This window comes from Macrobrachium nipponense, chromosome 2 (assembly GCF_015104395.2).
Source record: "Macrobrachium nipponense isolate FS-2020 chromosome 2, ASM1510439v2, whole genome shotgun sequence".
NCBI classification, from domain to species: domain Eukaryota; kingdom Metazoa; phylum Arthropoda; class Malacostraca; order Decapoda; family Palaemonidae; genus Macrobrachium; species Macrobrachium nipponense.
This window is the reverse complement of record NC_087201.1, coordinates 82,072,560-82,091,837: the sequence shown is the minus strand read 5'-3', so window position 1 is coordinate 82,091,837 and position 19,278 is coordinate 82,072,560. Positions and strand designations below refer to the sequence as shown.

Below are 19,278 nucleotides of genomic sequence, written 5' to 3'. Positions count from 1 at the left end.
TTTACATAAAAACCTTAGAGAGAGAGAGAGAGAGAGAGAGAGAGAGAGAGAGAGAGAGAGAGAGAGAGAGAGAGAGACTATTGACTGAGAAGCTCAACCAAGGACCTTGTTAGTGTTGACCCAGAGGATTGGTGTCGCTAGGGATTCAACGGCAGCAGACCACCTATGTATAATACCTGTCTCCGGCAATGACGGGAATAAGAAAAGTAAGACCCTCTTGGATATTCCTGGAAATAAGGAATAAGTCCCAAGACTTCCGAGTGAAACGTCAGGATAAGGAAAAATAATGACGAGACCTTGGCGGAAACGTCAGTGGTTGGGCCCCAGACCCCCAGTACGCCTGGCTGATTGATTTCCTTTCTTATTATTTTACCAGCATCATCGTCATTATCATTACTATGACTATTAATATGTAATCTGGTGTCGCATCAGCTACGGATAACCGATGGCCGATACGTTTTTGATTATATACAATTTGGACTCCAAAGAAAAATATAATCTTGGTTATCTTTTTAAAAAAAATTCATTCTTCATCTAATTACATATACAAAACATTTCTTATTCCAGACGGGAGATAAGGCGTGCGCTCGAATACCATTATTTTGCTCTGGCCAAGAATAAAAAAAAGTGAGAGGAATGACCAAGAAGAGATAGGTACTACATATCGTAGAAGTATGGTAACAGAAGCAAGAATGGAATCCCATAATATGGAGGTAAAAGAGACAGAATCACAGAAACAATAACAGAAACGCCTGAGTAACTCTCCTTGCAAAATATAGTATAATACTGGCTCGAAGTTAATACCAGATATATAAATTATACGCGTTTGTTTGCAACCGTAGTTCTTTGTTGAATGAGCCGGTTACGTGCTCACCTACCGATCTCAGGGTCCGGGTTCGAATTTATTTCTGATGATAGAAATTCATTTCCCGATGTGGTTCGTATCCCACTATAAGCTGTAGGTCCCGTTGCTAAGTAACCAATGGGTTCCTTGCCACGTAAAAATATCTAATCCTTCGGGCCAGCCCTAGGAGAGCTGTTAATCAGCTCCGTGGTCTAATAAAACTAAGATATACTTAACTTTTTTTGTTTAAGTCCGTCTAAAACGTTACTTACAACTAGTTGGTAAAATATAAAACCAAGGGCTCATTTTATGTCCGATACACAGTAACTGGTAAAAGATTAATTCAAATCTTTTACTTGATACTACGCAGCAAATAAAAGAGCTCTCCTAGCTTCAAGTCATAAAATTATATACCACTGTATAAAATATATATTATTCATTCTAGTTAAGGAAAACCATGAAAAATATCAGCCGACATTTGCACTAACTACACAAAGGTTAAACAAAAGTACCGAGTTCATCGAAAAGCAAACTGTTCTTAATATGAAGCATTGCAATCTTGACAATTCGCACGATAAAATTCCTTCCATAAAAATATTCCTTTTAAAATCTCTCTCTCTCTCTCTCTCTCTCTCTCTCTCTCTCTCTCTCTCTCTCTCTCTCTCGTTTGAGTTCGTTCTTTTGACTTTGCTTTAGTTTAGTTTACAGCTAAAAAAATATTCAACACGCATGTAAAAACACACACGCACTTTTGTAATTCATTAAAGCAATATACGGTTTGAAACAGGCACTAACAACCAGATGGAAGCCAGAGATGAATGAGAAAACATCAACCATTATATCTCTGGACCATAATAACGCCTTTCAGATGCGACCATGCGACCCTAATGCGAAGGACGTGGGGGAATTTGCATAAGAAAAAAAAAAAAGTCCCCTCAGGGTGAGATGCTTTTGGTTGTTTTTCATAGGATTTTGTTCAATGACGCCCACAAGGATATTTTATATGGTGGGTTTTCTTAGAATTATTATCATTATCATTATTATTATTCAGAAGATGTACCCCATTCCATATGATCAACCCACAGGGGTTATTGACTTGAAATGTAAAAGCAAAGACAAAAAGAAGAGATCGGTTATTGGAAAAGGAAAAAAACAAAAACAAATTAACAATGAACAAATAAAAATGTAAGTATAATATTAAAATATAAGAATGGTATAGTGATTCTCAAGTTTATTGGGGGAAATTGTTGAATTTTTATTAGGAGGCGAAGAAAACTGAATATGATTCTAATTCTTAAACTGAATAGGATTCTAACTCTTAAATACTTTAATTTAAGAACAGCGACCCAAACGGAGGATTAAGCTGTGAAGAAGAAGAAGAGGAATAAATAATTTGAATACTGATCGTAAATCCCACAGAATTTAAGGCATTCGATACACACAGAGTTAGTCCATCCGAATAAAATGATAACTACGCAGAATGTAATTTTGATTTATAATAAAACAATCAAGTCACCATTTCTTGAGAAGACAAAAATCAAGACAGAAAAATGCCACGCTATAATCAAATACAACAAAAGGATCCTCATACCCATCCATTTCATATGGAGGCAAGTCAACTTTCCTGACCACTGGAAATAAATAAATGTACAATGAAATACTCGTACGATTATTTCCTCTCTCTCTCTCTCTCTCTCTCTCTCTCTCTCTCTCTCTCTCTCTCTCTCTCCTAAACGATTATCTCTGTACTATCTCACTTTAAATTTTAATCACCTAGATAGTGAGGCGGCCATCTTCGCAAAAGCGTATGGACAGGCGCTGGTAACGGATATCTAGCACAATACAAAATTACGTAAAATCATCGAAGATATTTTCTGACGAAGAAAATACCTAATGAGTTCGCAAACTGTGACCTACCACAGTCAATGAGCCTAGCGATTTCATAAGGAAGAATGGCTGCGTATGTGTCGGAGCGAGGGCGCATTCGCGCGCAACAAACGGTTGAAAAGGTGACAGTAATTATATGGTATTGTAATGGCAGGTGAGGTGTGCTTCCTGGTGGCTCCATACAAGAGAGAAAGAAGACTCGGCAGCCGCGCACATGACAGCAGCCCCTAGACCAAGGCCTAGAGACCTTGCCCTAGACCACCGTCGAAGATTTCTCTCATTCATTACCTCGGTCCTTCAAGCCCAGTAGGCCTATTCTGAAGACGGCTTCGTCGGAAACCGTTGTGGCAGTCACATTGTTTTTTAATTAAGAGAGAGAAAATGGTCACATTCTTTGTGCCCACGTGGAATATAAATAGTATTTCTTAGACGGCCGCTTCTACTTCCCTAAAAGAAAAGAAAAAAAGAAGAAAAACAGTCATATGGGACGGATGGATCAAAATGCCAGTTAAACTAAGGTTTATCTGAAGTGGGTTCATGAAAACAAGATGAAAACATCTTTGCATTGTGCGTGTTACCAAAAAATTATCTAGCCTGCACGGTGTATACGCATTCAATAAAAAATAAATGGATAATTAAAAAGATTTGAAAAAGTTTAAATAGAAACAAATGCCCATCATTTCGCACATGAGCACGAAACCATATTTTCTCTGGAATCGGCAGGTGTAGATACGCAAAGTTTGGCACGGAAAAAAACATAATTCAAAATACTAAAGGTCAGTGATGTCAAACACAAATCCTTTCGGGGGCCAATTATGCACTTGGTTATGGTCTCGAGGGCCATCAAAGATTTGGTAATTACTTATTCCATATTCCTTATGACTCATTTATTAAGACTTGCAATAAAAGAGCCTTATTGCCAGCAATTATAATATGAAATAAATTAATAAATTATAGTCATATGAATGAAAGGTAAAACTTATTATGGCTCGTTTTAACAGTTTAGTGACTTTAGTTAGATTTTCCTCAGTTCTAACAGTTATAGTACCTCGAGTTGAAAAATCTCTTGGTACCTCGCGGGCTAACACACATTACAAGTCAAATATGATAAGTACGGTTTGCTTTCATGAACTCGTGCCGGCACAAGTCCAGCTAATTCTAACAATAACAAAAAAGTATGATACATCGACAAACCAACAAACAATCTACAAGTAAAAGGAGACGAACCGTAACATTTATCGGTACAATTTGCAAACAAAAGCTTATTTCACAGCCAATCAAAAATTATCATAGTTCCTCATTGGACGAGTGTGTTGCGTGCTCGCCTACTGCCAATTTCGTGGACCGAGATCGCTCCCCGCTCTGCCATCGCGGAATCAGAGGAATTTATTTGTGGTGATTAAGATTTAATTTCTGGATATAGTGTGGTTCAGATCCCACAATAAGCTGTAGGTCCCGTTGCTAGGTGACCAATTGGTTCCTAGCCACGTAAAAATATCTAATCCTTCGGGACAGGCCAAGGAGAGCTGTTAACCAGCTCAGTGGTCTGGTTAAACTAAAATATACTAAGAAAGAAAAATAATCCACAGCTCACGGAGAATAGACGTAGAAGCTGCTCCAGTCGATCGCCTTTCAATCCTACACATGCAAATCACCCAGGCGCATACACACCCACACACACACACACACACACACCTCCGAACGCCTGTAAAAACGATGGACTTCTTCCATTTTTCTTATTTTTCCTTTCATTTTTCTCTTTAAACTACTTTCTTTCTACATCTACTTTATGCCTTCTTTATTCTTTCGTTTGTCTCGTCTTCGTGCTTCTGTTCATGTCTTGTTCGCATTGAGATTTTCAATTAATTTACCTCTTATGTGTGTTTGTGTGGTTTCTTTCCTCCTCCATCCATTTTCCCGGCTTCCATTCTTGTTGTCTATATTTTTCACCTCCTTTTATCCACTCATATTCTCTCTGTCTGGCTGCTGGGAAAATACTGTGTTTAATGATGTGAAAAATGAAGCGCTTGACATTTCAAGAAAGTACAGACAAATATAAAATTGTTCTCGATTTACCCTTGGTATTTCTTATCGCTACCTAATTAAAATATATTTTAGTTAGAAGAAGAAAAAAGGGGGGATGGGGAGAACCCTTGCCTACTGTATCTTTACATATACTTATGGAAGTCTGCCATACTGGTAAGACAAGAACAGGACAGTTTCTTTGGAATAATGCAAACCTGTCCTCCTACTCTGGAAACCAGCCTCCTACTGGTTTATAAATAAACACACACAATATTAATTAGCGTAAATCTCTCTCTCTCTCTCTCTCTCTCTCTCTCTCTCCTCTCTCTCTCTCTCTCTCTGCAAGAGAACACGACGCAGTAGCGGAAGAACTGGACTGATCTGATATTACCTTATTTGGCTGTACCCGCCTCCCGTACTTTAATTTTATGCAAGGTGCGGTATCCTTTATGGGAGTATGATGTAACGAGAAAAATATTTATAAAAAGGTTGAAGCTAATATTCGTATTCCCTGCCGGAAAATCTACTTCAAATCTTTATTTACTATAATGAAGGTCAATTCTGGTTTTCAGACAATGAAAGGTGATGAAAGGTAAGCTTTAATTAGTAAAAATAATGGAAATCAATAATGGAAAATTAATAATGGAAAATAAAATCATATATAAAAAGTTTAAGCATCACATTCGCAATACAAAAATAATCTTTAGATGTCATCTTTCAAACACTACACCTTTAGAACACAATTTTCGTTTTTTTAATGCAGCTCTTAATTAATATTGGCTTCAGCACCTAACAATCTCAATCTGATCTTAAGGATTTCTAAGGTCGAAAAGAATAGGATTTACATCTCCATTTATTTGACGCAAACATCTGGGGAAGAGCATAAGACTAAAAAATTTCGTTCCTCTGCATTGTCTAGAATGAGTCAAGAACTGTGACTCAATATGACTCTCCTGAAAACCGGAGAAACTGTATTCCAGCAGTTTTCCTTTACTCACATTGTTATGATTACAATTTTTCGATGGGCGATAGTCTTTTTTTTTTTTTTTAATATAAACTGTTAGCGCCCAAAATGCAAACAATAACAAGTACTCGCATAGACCGGTATAAGGTCGCTTTTACCGTACGCTGCCAAAAGCAAGGTGTTGCTGGTTTACAACTGTACAGCTGTAACTTATGCGAGGAACATTTGCATAAGGATTATCAAACCATGACCCTCACTTCGGATCTACACATGTTCCTACTGGAAGTGAGCGCAGCTTTACCTATAAACCCATTCCCAACAAAATCATTTAACCTAACAAGGTATATTTACCTTAACGAATGCCTTCGAATAAGCAAAATGGCAGAGAATACAGAGGCATTTGGGAGTCCCCAGTGTCTTGAATACCAAAGTAAAGATGACGAGAATTTAAGAAGAATAATTCTACTGTATAAAATGAACAAGTATATCATATCATGAATAATTTAAAATTCCGAGTGATTTCCACCGCCAGCACCACAGGGTAGGGAATGGTAGTCTGCAGATGATTCACGCATGCGCAATCCTCTTTCCCCCCTGGGCCTAAGAGCAAGCAGAATGAAGTTGACTTTGTTCGACCTAAATTTGAGACGGGTTGTAACGATGCTACCTTATATCACTGAAATATAGTATGCTGGCTAAAGGCCTAGCGCTGGGACCTATGAGGTCATTCAGCGCTAAAAGGAAATTTGAGTAAAAGGCTTGAAAAGGTGTAACAGCAGGAAAACCTCGCAGTTGCTCTATGAAACAATTGTTAGGAGAGGATGGAAGGTAAGACGGAAGATAGCGAATATGAGCAGAGATACATTAAAAGGGACAAAAGGGGTTGCAGCTAGGGGTCGAAGGGACGCTACAAATAACCTTAAGTAATGCCTACAGTGCACCGCATGTGGTGTAATGATGGCACTAACCCCCTAAGGAATATATTACTTGTAAAATAGTTTTACGGTGCAAGATGAACAATTGAAATAACTTAGTTTGTAATGTGTACGAACACTACCAGTTCCTCTTGCTTGCAAAATATTGCGCAGTATATAACAGCGACGAACGGCTTGCTGCCTGCCACCCACTTTGCTCAATTTCAGAAATTAATCAAAACTCCTCAACGGAGTAAACATAAAATTCATCAACTGACGCAATAAACTGAACGGTTACTGCTGAGGTAAGGCTTTGTAATTACACGGATCGTAATGAACAATTAACGGACTTAAACTTGTTCTGTGATACAAACCCTGACCTTCTAGCGGCAGATCCGTCTTATAAATTTATCGCATTAGAATAGAATAGAATAGAATATAGAGCTTACGGCAAAGGCCAAGCGCTGGTACCTAGGAGGTCATTAAGCGTTGAAAGGGAAACTGACAGTCAGAAAGTTTGCAAGGTGTAATAGGAGGAAAACCTCGCAGCTCCACTATGAAACAATTGTTAGAGATGTTGGAAAGTTAGATGCAAGAGAATATGAACGGAGGTACAGTGAAAAGAATAAAAGACATTGCTGCTAGGGGCCGAAGGAACGCTTCAAAGACCCTTAAATAAGGCCTACAGTGCACCACGCGAGGTGCACTGACCGAACTAACCCTCTATGGTAGCTTTATCATAATGTTCCCCTTAATACAGTGGAATATTGATTAAACCATCTCACATTTCCATCCAAATGACTAGCAAGCTCTTCTAGTTAAAACAACTAGCAGGCTTTCCTTGTCGAAACAACAAGTTTTCCTTGCCAAGCAATTCATGCCATAAAATTCACAGATTTTCCTGTTAAAACAATCCGCAGGCTTTTCTTGTCAAGACAATTCTTAGGGTTTTCTCAGGCCCCCAAAATGGATATGCCCTCATCCATCCTCGGCCGATTGCGCTGAATCCAAATGGTTCGGCCTAAATTCAGTTTAATTAGCGTAACTCGCCGCAGAAACTGCTTCGATGACAAGATTTACAAACCAGCAATTTCGAAGTGAAATTGACCTCGAATCATTTCGCGTTACTTAAAATTCATACCTGTAACGAGCTCTAGTCTCTGTAACCAAGATCACTTGATATTCCAGGGAACTTAACTATGATCTATTATACAATTAATCCCCCGCCCAGTGTTATTTGCTATACGTAAAAGAATTACACGAATAATTAAATATACAAAGTACGTCCCGAGGGTGCGCCCACACTACAGTCAAACATGTCAAACACACGTCACCAGCATATCACAAACAAGTTCACAACAACTTAAGAGACTTATTCGTAGTTCTAACCACTATTTCAAATGGTTATACAGCATTCGCCTTAGGTTCGTTCTCCATTCATGATCGCTGACTTGTTTTCAACTTGCGTGTGATAAGTATACGATAAGTGGCCGACATGTGTTTCTGACATGTTATGCTGGAGTGTGGAAGAACACCCATCAACGGAAACTGAGCATCTGCCAAACTCAGGCCTTTTCGGAAATAGGAAGCGGCAAACTGATTTGCTGGAATGATTCAGCTTCCTCTCATTGCTCCTTTCGGGAGCTAATAATAATAATAATAATAATAATAATAATAATAATAATAATAATAACGTGGCCTTAGGAACATTTTGAGATTACTGAAGCGCTTCTACAACGCTTCACGCATCCATATCATCTTCTATGTCTCATGAGTACGAGGAAATTTAAGTCTACTACAGTCAAATCTTTCAAATTCCGGCAGAATTGCTTGTTTTTCTTTTGAATAATAATAATAATAATAATAATAATAATAATAATAATAATAAATGAGAGAGAGTGAGAGAGAGAGAGAGAGAAGTCCATGGATACTGGCTCAAAAACTTCAAGGCCCTACACCCACGAATAGCAGAACGACTCCAGCATTGTATCTCAAATCACCATGCCCCCACCCAAATGGATGACCACAGGAAGAACATCCTTAGTACACAAAAAGACAAGAGTAAGGGAAATATAGCCAGTAACTACAGGCCTATCACCTGCCTACCAATAATGTGGAAGTTACTAACAGGTATCATCGGTGACAGGCTATACAACTACCTAGAGGAGACAAACACCATCCCCCACCAACAGAAAGGCTGCAGAAGGAAGTGTAGGGGCACAAAAGACCAGCTCCTGATAGACAAAATGGTAATGAAGAACAGTAGGAGAAGGAAAATCAACCTAAGCATGGCATGGATAGACTATAAGAAAGCCTTCGACATGATACCACACACATGGCTAATAGAATGCCTGAAAATATATGGGGCAGAGGAAAACACCATCAGCTTCCTCAAAAATACAATGCGCAACTGGAATACAATACTTACAAGCTCTGGAATAAGACTAGCAGAGGTTAATATCAGGAGAGGGATCTTCCAGGGCGAATCACTGTCCCCACTACTCTTCGTAGTAGCCATGATTCCCATGACAAAAGTACTACAGAAGATGGATGCCGGGTACCAACTCAAGAAAAGAGGCAACAGAATCAACCATCTGATGTTCATGGACGACATCAAGCTGTATGGTAAGAGCATCAAGGAAATAGATACCCTAATCCAGACTGTAAGGATTGTATCTGGGGACATCAGGATGGAGTTTGGAATAGAAAAATGCGCCTTAGTCAACATACAAAGGCAAAGTAACGAGAACTGAAGGGATAAAGCTACCAGATGGGAGCAACATCAAACACATAGATGAGACTGGATACAAATACCTGGGAATAATGGAAGGAGGGGATACAAAACACCAAGAGATGAAGGACATGATCAGGAAAGAATATATGCAGAGACTCAAGGCGATACTCAAGTCAAAACTCAACGGGGGAAATATGATAAAAGCCGTAAACACATAGGCAGTCCCAGTAATCAGAAACAGCGCAGGAATAGTGGAATGGACGAAGGCAGAACTCCGCAGCATAGATCAGAAAACCAGGAAACATAAGACAATACACAAAGCACTACACCCAAGAGCAAATCGGGACAGACTATACATAACACGAAAGGAAGGAGGGAGAGGACTACTAAGTATAGAGGACTGCGTCACATCGAGAACAGAGCACTGGGGCAATATCTGAAAACCAGTGAAGACGAGTGGCTAAAGAGTGCATGGGAAGAAGGACTAATAAAAGTAGACGAAGACCCAGAAATACACAGAGACAGGAGAATGACAGACAGAACAGAGGACTGGCACAACAAACCAATGCACGGACAATACATGAGACAGACTAAAGAACTAGCCAGCGATGACACATGGCAATGGCTACAGAGGGGAGAGCTAAAGAAGGAAACTGAAGGAATGATAACAGCGGCACAAGATCAGGCCCTAAGAACCAGATATATTCAAAGAACGATAGACGGAAATAACATCTCTCCCATATGTAGGAAGTGCAATACGAAAAATGAAACCATAAACCACATAGCAAGTGAATGCCCGGCACTTGCACAGAACCAGTACAAAAAGAGGCATGATTCAGTGGCAAAAGCCCTGACGACCTAACCCACTCTGCCACGGCGCCACATTGATGTCGCAATACCATGGGACACCAGAGTTGAAGAGAAAGAGAGGGAAAAAATGGATAAGTATCAAGATCTGAAAATAGAAATAAGAAGGATATGGGATATGCCAGTGGAAATCATACCCATAATCATAGGAGCACTAGGCACGATCCCAAAGATCCCTGAAAAGGAATCTAGAAAAACTAGACGCTGAAGTAGCCCAGGACTCATGCAGAAGAGTGTGATCCTAGAAATGGCCCACAGTAAGAAAAGTGATGGACTCCTAAGGAGGCAGGATGCAACCCGGAACCCCACACTATAAATACCACCCAGTCGAATTGGAGGACTGTGATAGAGCAAAAAAAAAAATAATAATAATAATAATAATTAGTCTCACAGTAATAATAATAAAACCATCAGAGGTAAGGAAACCTGAACTGACTCACGGTTATTGCAGCAGCATTTGACCCTTGAAGTAACGTTTCATGCGTAACTTCTTTTGGAAACATATATTTTCTAAAAGCTTACACTTCAGAGCAGATAGTACGCGCTTCACATCTACACATATACACAGATATGTTTACCGATTTGTCTTCTTAACAATGTGATACCAGACTCATTTGAAGTAAAACAAAAACAAATTAAAGGATTTAATAAAACATAGAAGTGAAGCTGATTGAGGTAAGACTTCCACGGCTCTTTTTGCCCTAATTACACGCATGATAAAAAGAATGGAGACAGGAATGAGACAACAGGAAGGTGATTTATATTCAGGGCCCCTGGGGATTCATGGTTACAGACTTCGCAAATGTCTGCGATGGGTTCCGCATATGAAAGTGATAATTACGTGGCAAATACGAGAAAGATCTGCGTACATGAAACTAAGAAAATCAACCATAAAAATGAAAAAAATAAATGGGATAAAGATAGAGAGAGAGAGAGAGAGAGAGAGAGAGAGAGAGAGAGAGAGAGAGAGAGAGAGAGCGTTATGTTCTAGGCTTGAAAGATATGCCGGTATGCACAGGCCCAGGAAGTATGTTGAATTTTTGGCCATTCCAAAAACTGACTAGAAAGCCATCAATCCATAGATATCGTGCAAAAATTAAATTGTAAAACTGTGAATGCATTCATGAAGAAAAACGAAAATATTAGACTTACATCAAATTTTTTAAGTCTCGACTTTTGTCCATATATATATTTCACAACCCGGCCCAAAATATCTGAGTGGCATCTCTTTTGAGAGATGGTCGATAGTCTAAAATAAAGAAACCAATAATTAATCAATGGACCATTTTTTGAAAAAAGTCCGACAGAAAGACATCAACACCTGGTATTAGATCTATCAAGAACAGAGGACCGTCAAGCCCCTCTTACGTCTTGGAAGATTATATAATTCAAAAGTACACCAATATATTCACTAAAATCAAAATACAATAGAGGGACACTCGACGTTCCAAAAGCATTATTTTCTGGTAAAAAGAAACACTAATCCGATAACTCAACACACAAAATTTCCTTCGAACTCGAAATGTTTCCAGTGACAATTCGTAAGCGCCACACAATCCTGATGACAGATTTTTGATCACGAGTCTTTACACTGTCCTCCACTCCCATATCGCAAAACGGGTCGGCACAATTAATCTAATTTAGGTATTTCACTCTAAAAGGAAAATAAATGGCAACATAAAAATTCGCCGCCCCGCAAACATTTAGTCTCGTGAAATGAATGTTACAATTGTATAAACCATAAAATTCATGTCGCGTATGCGAAAAAGAAAACCTGTTTGCAAGGTTACATGGCCAAGTATAGAAATTGTCAGAATAATCATAATAATTATCATATTATCTTTACCATCATCAAATGCTATACAGCACCTGGCAAACGCCAGTAAGCTACTTCCACTGATAATAATCCAACCATATCCCTCTTTGACCGCGTTGGAGAAATTTCTCTTTGATCAATCGATGTATAGGTAGTTTTCCTGTCATGCAACTGATTTTGTCATCTTAAAGCTGAATAGTTACGCTGCATTGCAATAGGTTCAAAGAAGCAATTCAGTAGACATAGAGGTCACAGAGACAGATTGAGATGAACCAAAAACAAAATATCTCTGAACTTTGCTTCAAGAATATGCAGATTCCAAAAAAAAAAAAAGGTATATATTAGAGATGTGACAAATATTACTTGTTCTTACCATGAAAAGGTAAGAGAAATTACCTTTATCGCTATGTTGTGCCAGCATCGATCTTGATAAAACACTTAATATATCATAAGCACAAGGTAATTACAAAAGGAATTTAAATTTTGCCAGACACTTATATCGACACGGGTACACAGGCAATAATAATAAACCAAATATAAACGTCAGGGAAATGTACAGCCACGGAGAATTTTAAAAGACTGCTGCACACACACATCAAGATCTTATCGACACGCAGATGTTTACTAGGATAAGAACTCCCAAAAGTTGTACTTGAAGCAAGAGGAAGAAAATCATCAACGATCAACGGGAACATCCGACACAGGATGTAGACCACTACCACCAAAATAAAACTAAACATAACGACATCAAAGGCTGTATACGCTATACCACTATCATTCAAACATCTTGGAAATGCTGCGCGAGCAGACATATGCTCATATATATACGTACTATACATACATACATACATACATACATACATACACACATACATATATGTATGTATGTATATTATATATATATATATATATATATATATATATATATATATATATATATTCATATTCATTTATATCTATCTGCTGAATCCTGGATGAATTCGTTGAGCAAATACTTTTCAGTTTGTTGCTGCTTATATCTACATAAGGATTCTCATTAGTAGGACGTCGAAACTTCCACTACACTACACTACACCATTCTCCTCTATCTTGTACGTGCTTTCACAAACCCTATATATTAATGCCCTTCTTTTCCTGGGCTTCTTCCAACCCAAGTAGCCCGTCCCTTCTAGGACTTCCTCTCCTCCTCCCACCTAACACTGAAGAATTGTACAAAAGTTTCACCCGTCAATTGTCTTCCATTGCATCTACATGACCGAACCACCTCAAAATGCTTTGATCGTCCATATTTACACAGTACCCTAACTTTGAACCACTTCTTGCGTCTCCATATTTTCCAACCTTCTAATCATTAAACCTTTTGTCCTTCATTCGCATTCGTCTTTCACACATATATACATTAAAAAAGAAGAGATCCTATGTGCGAACAGTGCATTCACAGTTAAATTGTAGTTTGAATATACATTTCATATATATATATATATATATATATATATATATATATATATATATAATATATATGTATATAAGTACACATTTGTAATAAAGAGAGAGAGAGAGGAGAGAGAGAGATGAAGAGAGAGAGGGGAGAGAGAGAGAGAGAGAGAAAATCAATACGTGAACATAAAAATTACACCTTTGCATACATAAATAAATATATAGTAAATATATAATATGTATATATATACATATATAATATATATATATAATATATATATATATATATATATATATATATATATATATATATATATATATATATATATATATATATATATATATATATATATATAACCCGAAAGAAATATGAAAAATTGCAATTTGGCGAAGAGGCTATATCCACTAGAATGAAACTAAACACCATTCAGCCTCTATGCACAGAAATTTGTTCAAGCCCAACGTTCCACTAACTTTCGCCTGTGAACAATCACTCCTCTTGTCATTGAAAACTCCTCTTCCAAAGATATATAGTTTCATAACTGTAAAACACCTAAATGGTCTAATATTAGAGACTGCCGTGCACGCTTTAGGTAGAAAAGAAAAATTGTTAAACCAACAAAAAGTTGGTGGCATCGCGGCCAACAATGAGAAGATTAAGTGTTGACCGTGACAATGATCTCAAAAAAAATGCATGACTCAGTCTCGAGATAAGAGTCCCATCCCTTATCTGATAAGAAACCAGTGCAATGACATGCATGCGGCTATCTCTGCATGAATACATTCGTACTCGTTACTCTTCATAGTCCTTTAGTGCGCGTCAGTTAGCTTTTTTTTAGGCATTTGTACGCCGGAAAATATTCACTACGATTACGAACCTTTGTTAAAGACAAAATTGAAAACTTCCGTGTCTTACCCTTAAGTTTATATAAAAATTCATTACTGCACACTGGAAACGTTTCGATAGACCTTCCGATCAGAAGCAAAAGAATCGACGTCAATTTTTTTATCTTTGTATATATATAGAGTAGGAAATGTAACCAACAACCATACGTGCATACGAGACGGAGGAAGCCAATCAAACTTGGGATTAATTACACGCCCTATTATGAAAATTTCCTTACAACATAGTACTAAATAACAACACTCAGCTGAGAGCAGACCACGCCATTGCCAAGCAAATAGGGCAATTTCTCAAATACTCTACACATCTTCATACTCATTCTCTTGCACCTACTAGAAGGCTTCCGCTCATTTTTTTTTCCACAATGCCAGCGAAGCCAGCGAACAACAATAACACCAAATTGTTTCCCTGGCAACAAATAGTAAAATCCTCATTGATAACAATTTAAAGTTAATTATTTGGAGGCAACCGTCCGATGAATAAACTTCCATGAAATCCATTCAGCCACCCCCCATCCTTCAACCTCAGACATGCTTCGATGACAGGATTAGCACCTTCCAATTTCGATGCTGAAGGCACGGTCCAGATAAACCGTGGCTGAAGGTAACAATAATTCACATGAGTCTCAAAATGTGATTAAAATATGCGATTAATCCCTCTCCTATCAGAATAAAACGACAAATTCATATTTGTTTCAATTTCCTTTCCTCTAACACAAATATCTGGATTTTCCTCCCATTTCTGGCAATAACTATGAACTCCCTTTTTCAAGAGGTGGTTTTACATCCTCTTTTCGGGAGAGGTCCCGATCTGTCTCGCCTTCTTCTTCTTGTTTAAATAAGTTCTCGACAAGAGAATGACATCCATTTTTCTATCTTCTCATAAAATCTACCTGGTAACACCCGACGAAATGAAAAAGACAGTAACAGTACCATACAATAGTCTTCAGGCACTTTCCATTAGACATTATGCTTGAAAAGAGGAGACCATATCCACGAAAAAACCTCGAACATCATTAGTTTCTCTTTCGTTACTTCACATAATAAGAGCAATGAACACACTCTACAGTTACAAAAACTTTTTGTAATCTAGTTCCTAAAAGAAGCAAAGAGATAAACATAGCCTATGTACTAAGCTTCCTAACCGCTGTTACTTTGAGGCCAGTTTTTGATCAAGCATTCCAACAGCACCTACTACTTTTATTCCTTAAATCAGGCTACTGGCAAAACAGTTACTTTGGGAGAATTGGGTTACGCGTTTCCTACATTAACAACTCAAAGTTTTAGAGTTAAAACTTTCCTACATTATAAAGGTTGTTCATTTACAACTTTCCTACATTAGAAAATTTTTCGGGTTACAACTTTCCTACATCAGAAAGGTTTTTGAGTTACTACTTTCCCACATTGGAAAAGTTTTCGAGTTAAATGTCTCCTGCATTAGAAAAGTTTTATGTTTTCAACTTACTTTACTGCTCAGTATCGGCATTATGAGCTTAATTGACAGAAGTGCCTCCAAAAGTGATGCTTTCTGCGCTGAAGTGTTTCAAATGTTCAAGCTTACCAGATTAAAATCTTGTGTAATCCGAAGCTTACTCTACTAATAGTTTCAAATTTTAAACTTGCTATTAAGGAATATCTTCGAGTTTCAAGTATAATTTACCAGGAAGTTGACTCATAAAAATTCAACTATAATATGTAGTAATTCTGGGATTTAATAGAAAGCCAAATATTTACGGCACTTTTTCGAATTAAATACGACTGCCGACTGTTAAGAATATAAGAAACTGTCGACTTCAGCATTTTATCTTTCAATCCACATTCGAATAATGTCAGGTACTTCATGCATTAACCATTTCCTAATATACATGTACAATGCAGCCGTGGCACAGATACCTCACAGTCAACATCATTGCAAGTGCATACTAAGTAAGATAACTTTCAAGACCCTGAATATGATGTGAAACTACGGCTAATAGATGAAAGCGATCAGTATCAGATAACGAGTTTAGGAAGATTCAACTGTTTTCCCTGGCTATAAGAAAACTTTTTTAAAAATTGTGTTAAATATATTTCGTTCTAGTTATTGTCCAAGTTTATTCATACTATATAAACATACAGACACCATCTACTTATATGTACGTATATATATATATATATATATATATATAAGGATATATATATATTATACACATACATACATACACACACACACATATATATATATATATATATATATATATATATATATATATATAATATATATATATATATATATAAGGGTGTGTGTGTCACAAAATAAGCACACAGCTTCACTGAGTACATACATTCATATTACTCGTATTAGGCTTCAATAAGACGGAATAGTTTAGACTCCAAAATCTGGCATCTAAACCATCTCGTCTTATTGAAGCCTAACACGATCAATTAATAAATACGTATATATATATATATATATATATATATATATATATATATATATATATATATATATATATATATATATATATATGCATACACTTATAAGGGAAAAAACCAAGCTCATAAACGAATACACAGTAAGGTAAAAACGTATTGCAATTATTTTGGCGCTCTTCTATGGGTGTTCTACAATAACAACATTATCCCTGAAACCACTACAAAACAGCAGCTATCGTGTTGGTCCAAACCGCAACCCCTCCCCCCCTCCCCCCCCCGGCCCCCATTCATTTTCTGCCAACACTCATACTACCACTCATTCAGCTAATAGCAGACTTGCATCTTAAGACAGAGCCTCTTTCATTCGATAATTGACTCCGCCTTATGAAACGTGTTTTGGGATTTGACTTCTACGAGACACTTATAGGAAATAGCCATGAGTTCTACAGCCAACCCGCCATCCTAACTACCTTCCCAACAAACACATGCTACAGGAACAACATTTTCTCTAATGGTTTTGATTGTTGGCATTTCTAAACGTTACTGCCACTCGAACTATACCCAGAGCGTAACTGCAGAAATTAACTCATAGCAACATCTTGTAGGTAACGGTAACTTAGTTATGCACACATTACAAAAAAAAAAAAAAATGCCTACACAAGCTTAACAAGACGTAAATCACCCAAAGAGCTCATACCTCTTACAATGGGCAAGTTTATATATATATATATATATATATATATATATATATATATATATATATATATATATATATATATATATATATATATATATATATATATATATATATATATACAGAATTATTATCATTGTTACTACCGACAACTCGTAGGGATCTAAACAAAATCTAGCTGGTTAAGTACAGATGGCATAAGTCAGACTGACCTTAGGTACCAAATTCTACGGTAATGGTGCATAGGGTTTCGGAGTCTTAAGCCTAAGAGCCAAAGGTAAAGGTTACTTTCCTACCTCAACAACGAGGGGAAAATAAAACGAACCAAAAACATGGATCTATCTCCAAATGTACAAATTTGTAGCGATGTCCACTTATCCATAAATCAAAAGTACAATGAGAGAATTCATGAACTAGTTTTTTTAAAAGTAAATATACGAGTATATCAATAGCTGTCTTTTCGAACAGAGTAACAATAACTTTTCTTGTAACTTACCATTAAAATTCGTTTAGAAGAAGCTAAAAACTGACGTAACGGGGAAGCGCAAAACAGACACCACAAACAAAATCTTACAGACAGCGGTGAATGGTTTTTAGTGATGCTCTTTCAGGATAAGATAGTGGTGTCTCCTGGCCCCTCTTTCCTTATATAGCTTACCCTCGAAGGGTTTTTAGTCCAACAGTTCAAATCTGAACGAAAAACAAAGACAAGACGTCACTTTGTCAGTTGGTACGTAAAATGCTATTCACCTGGGGTTACTGTTAAAAATAGCTGTGAAACGCAAAGACGAAACGCGGCTTACTTCTTCATTCCTGGGTTCATTTCAACAAGTTCCTGCTTATGAGGGTCAACCCGCAACTTCTTCCACTGTTTTGGGCTTATTTATGAAAATGTTGCGGCTTTTGGCATAACCATATTATTTAAATAGACTAAAGACGTCTCAAAGAGACCAACTACCATTCATTTCCATGATAGCAACTGACAGAATATGACGAATCATGACAACGTTTCATAGTTTACCACACGCCACAAGCCGAAACTCACTCTCGCCCACTGCTGATAGTAAACTTCATCTCGAAGAAATATTTCTGAATGTCTTACGTGAGTTGTTGTCGTACACATCCCGTCTGGATACTAAGTAATAAAAGTCAATGACATATAAGTTGTGATTAATCGAGATAAATGCCAGATAGATTTCCACAGTCGTTGATCGTTATCGTTTGTGATATACGCAAAATTATGTAAAAATATCAGACAAACATCAAGTATCGTACGTCAGACAGCGCCATCGCCTTGCTAAATGGCGCCGTCTGCGCGTTTACATGCGCTTCGCGTAGTATCGTTGTAAAGAGGAGTAAAAAAAAAGAATGCCTGTTTTACCCAGTAAAAGTACTGTAAGCAATATTAACAACGACTATGATATAAAACAAGAAATGTGATTTCTATGTAAGTAACATTAATGATGTTCGTTGCGCTAGGTTCCAATCTTTTTTTTCAATTTCATTACTGATTCGTGAAAACTTCAAATACAAACGAAAATATATTTTGGAAAACATGAAGAAGACGATGTTTTGAGCCATGAGAGTTGTCCCTATAGTGGTCTCGTGTTGCCTCATGACCGCAATATGCGTTCAAGAATGCAAATGAAGGACGAGGAGACCGCCACAGACACGACTTGCCGCTTTAGGACCGGCCAACTCTTCGGCACATAAAAGTTCCAGTCTCCAAAATCATAATTGAATTGTTGTGGAAAAATAATGCGCCTCGAATACCGTGA

At 37.4% G+C, this 19,278-nt stretch overlaps 1 protein-coding gene across 6 annotated transcripts in view; it reads right to left on the bottom strand.

The window, feature by feature from the left end:
- The window catches only part of LOC135220723 (interference hedgehog-like), a 292,308-nt gene extending 273,742 nt beyond the window's left edge, over positions 1 to 18,566 (bottom strand). For 3 of the 6 annotated variants that reach the window (XM_064258154.1, XM_064258155.1, XM_064258151.1), the window contains exon 1: positions 17,997 to 18,566. Coding sequence is in view for 1 of the 6 variants with exons in the window: in XM_064258150.1 (XP_064114220.1) it covers positions 18,304 to 18,323 (20 nt within the window). In the remaining 5 variants the exon portion in view is untranslated. The remainder of the gene's footprint in view (positions 1 to 17,996) is intronic. The other 3 variants (XM_064258152.1, XM_064258153.1, XM_064258150.1) reach the window with 3 other exon arrangements.
- Positions 18,567 to 19,278: the final 712 nt, after the last annotated feature.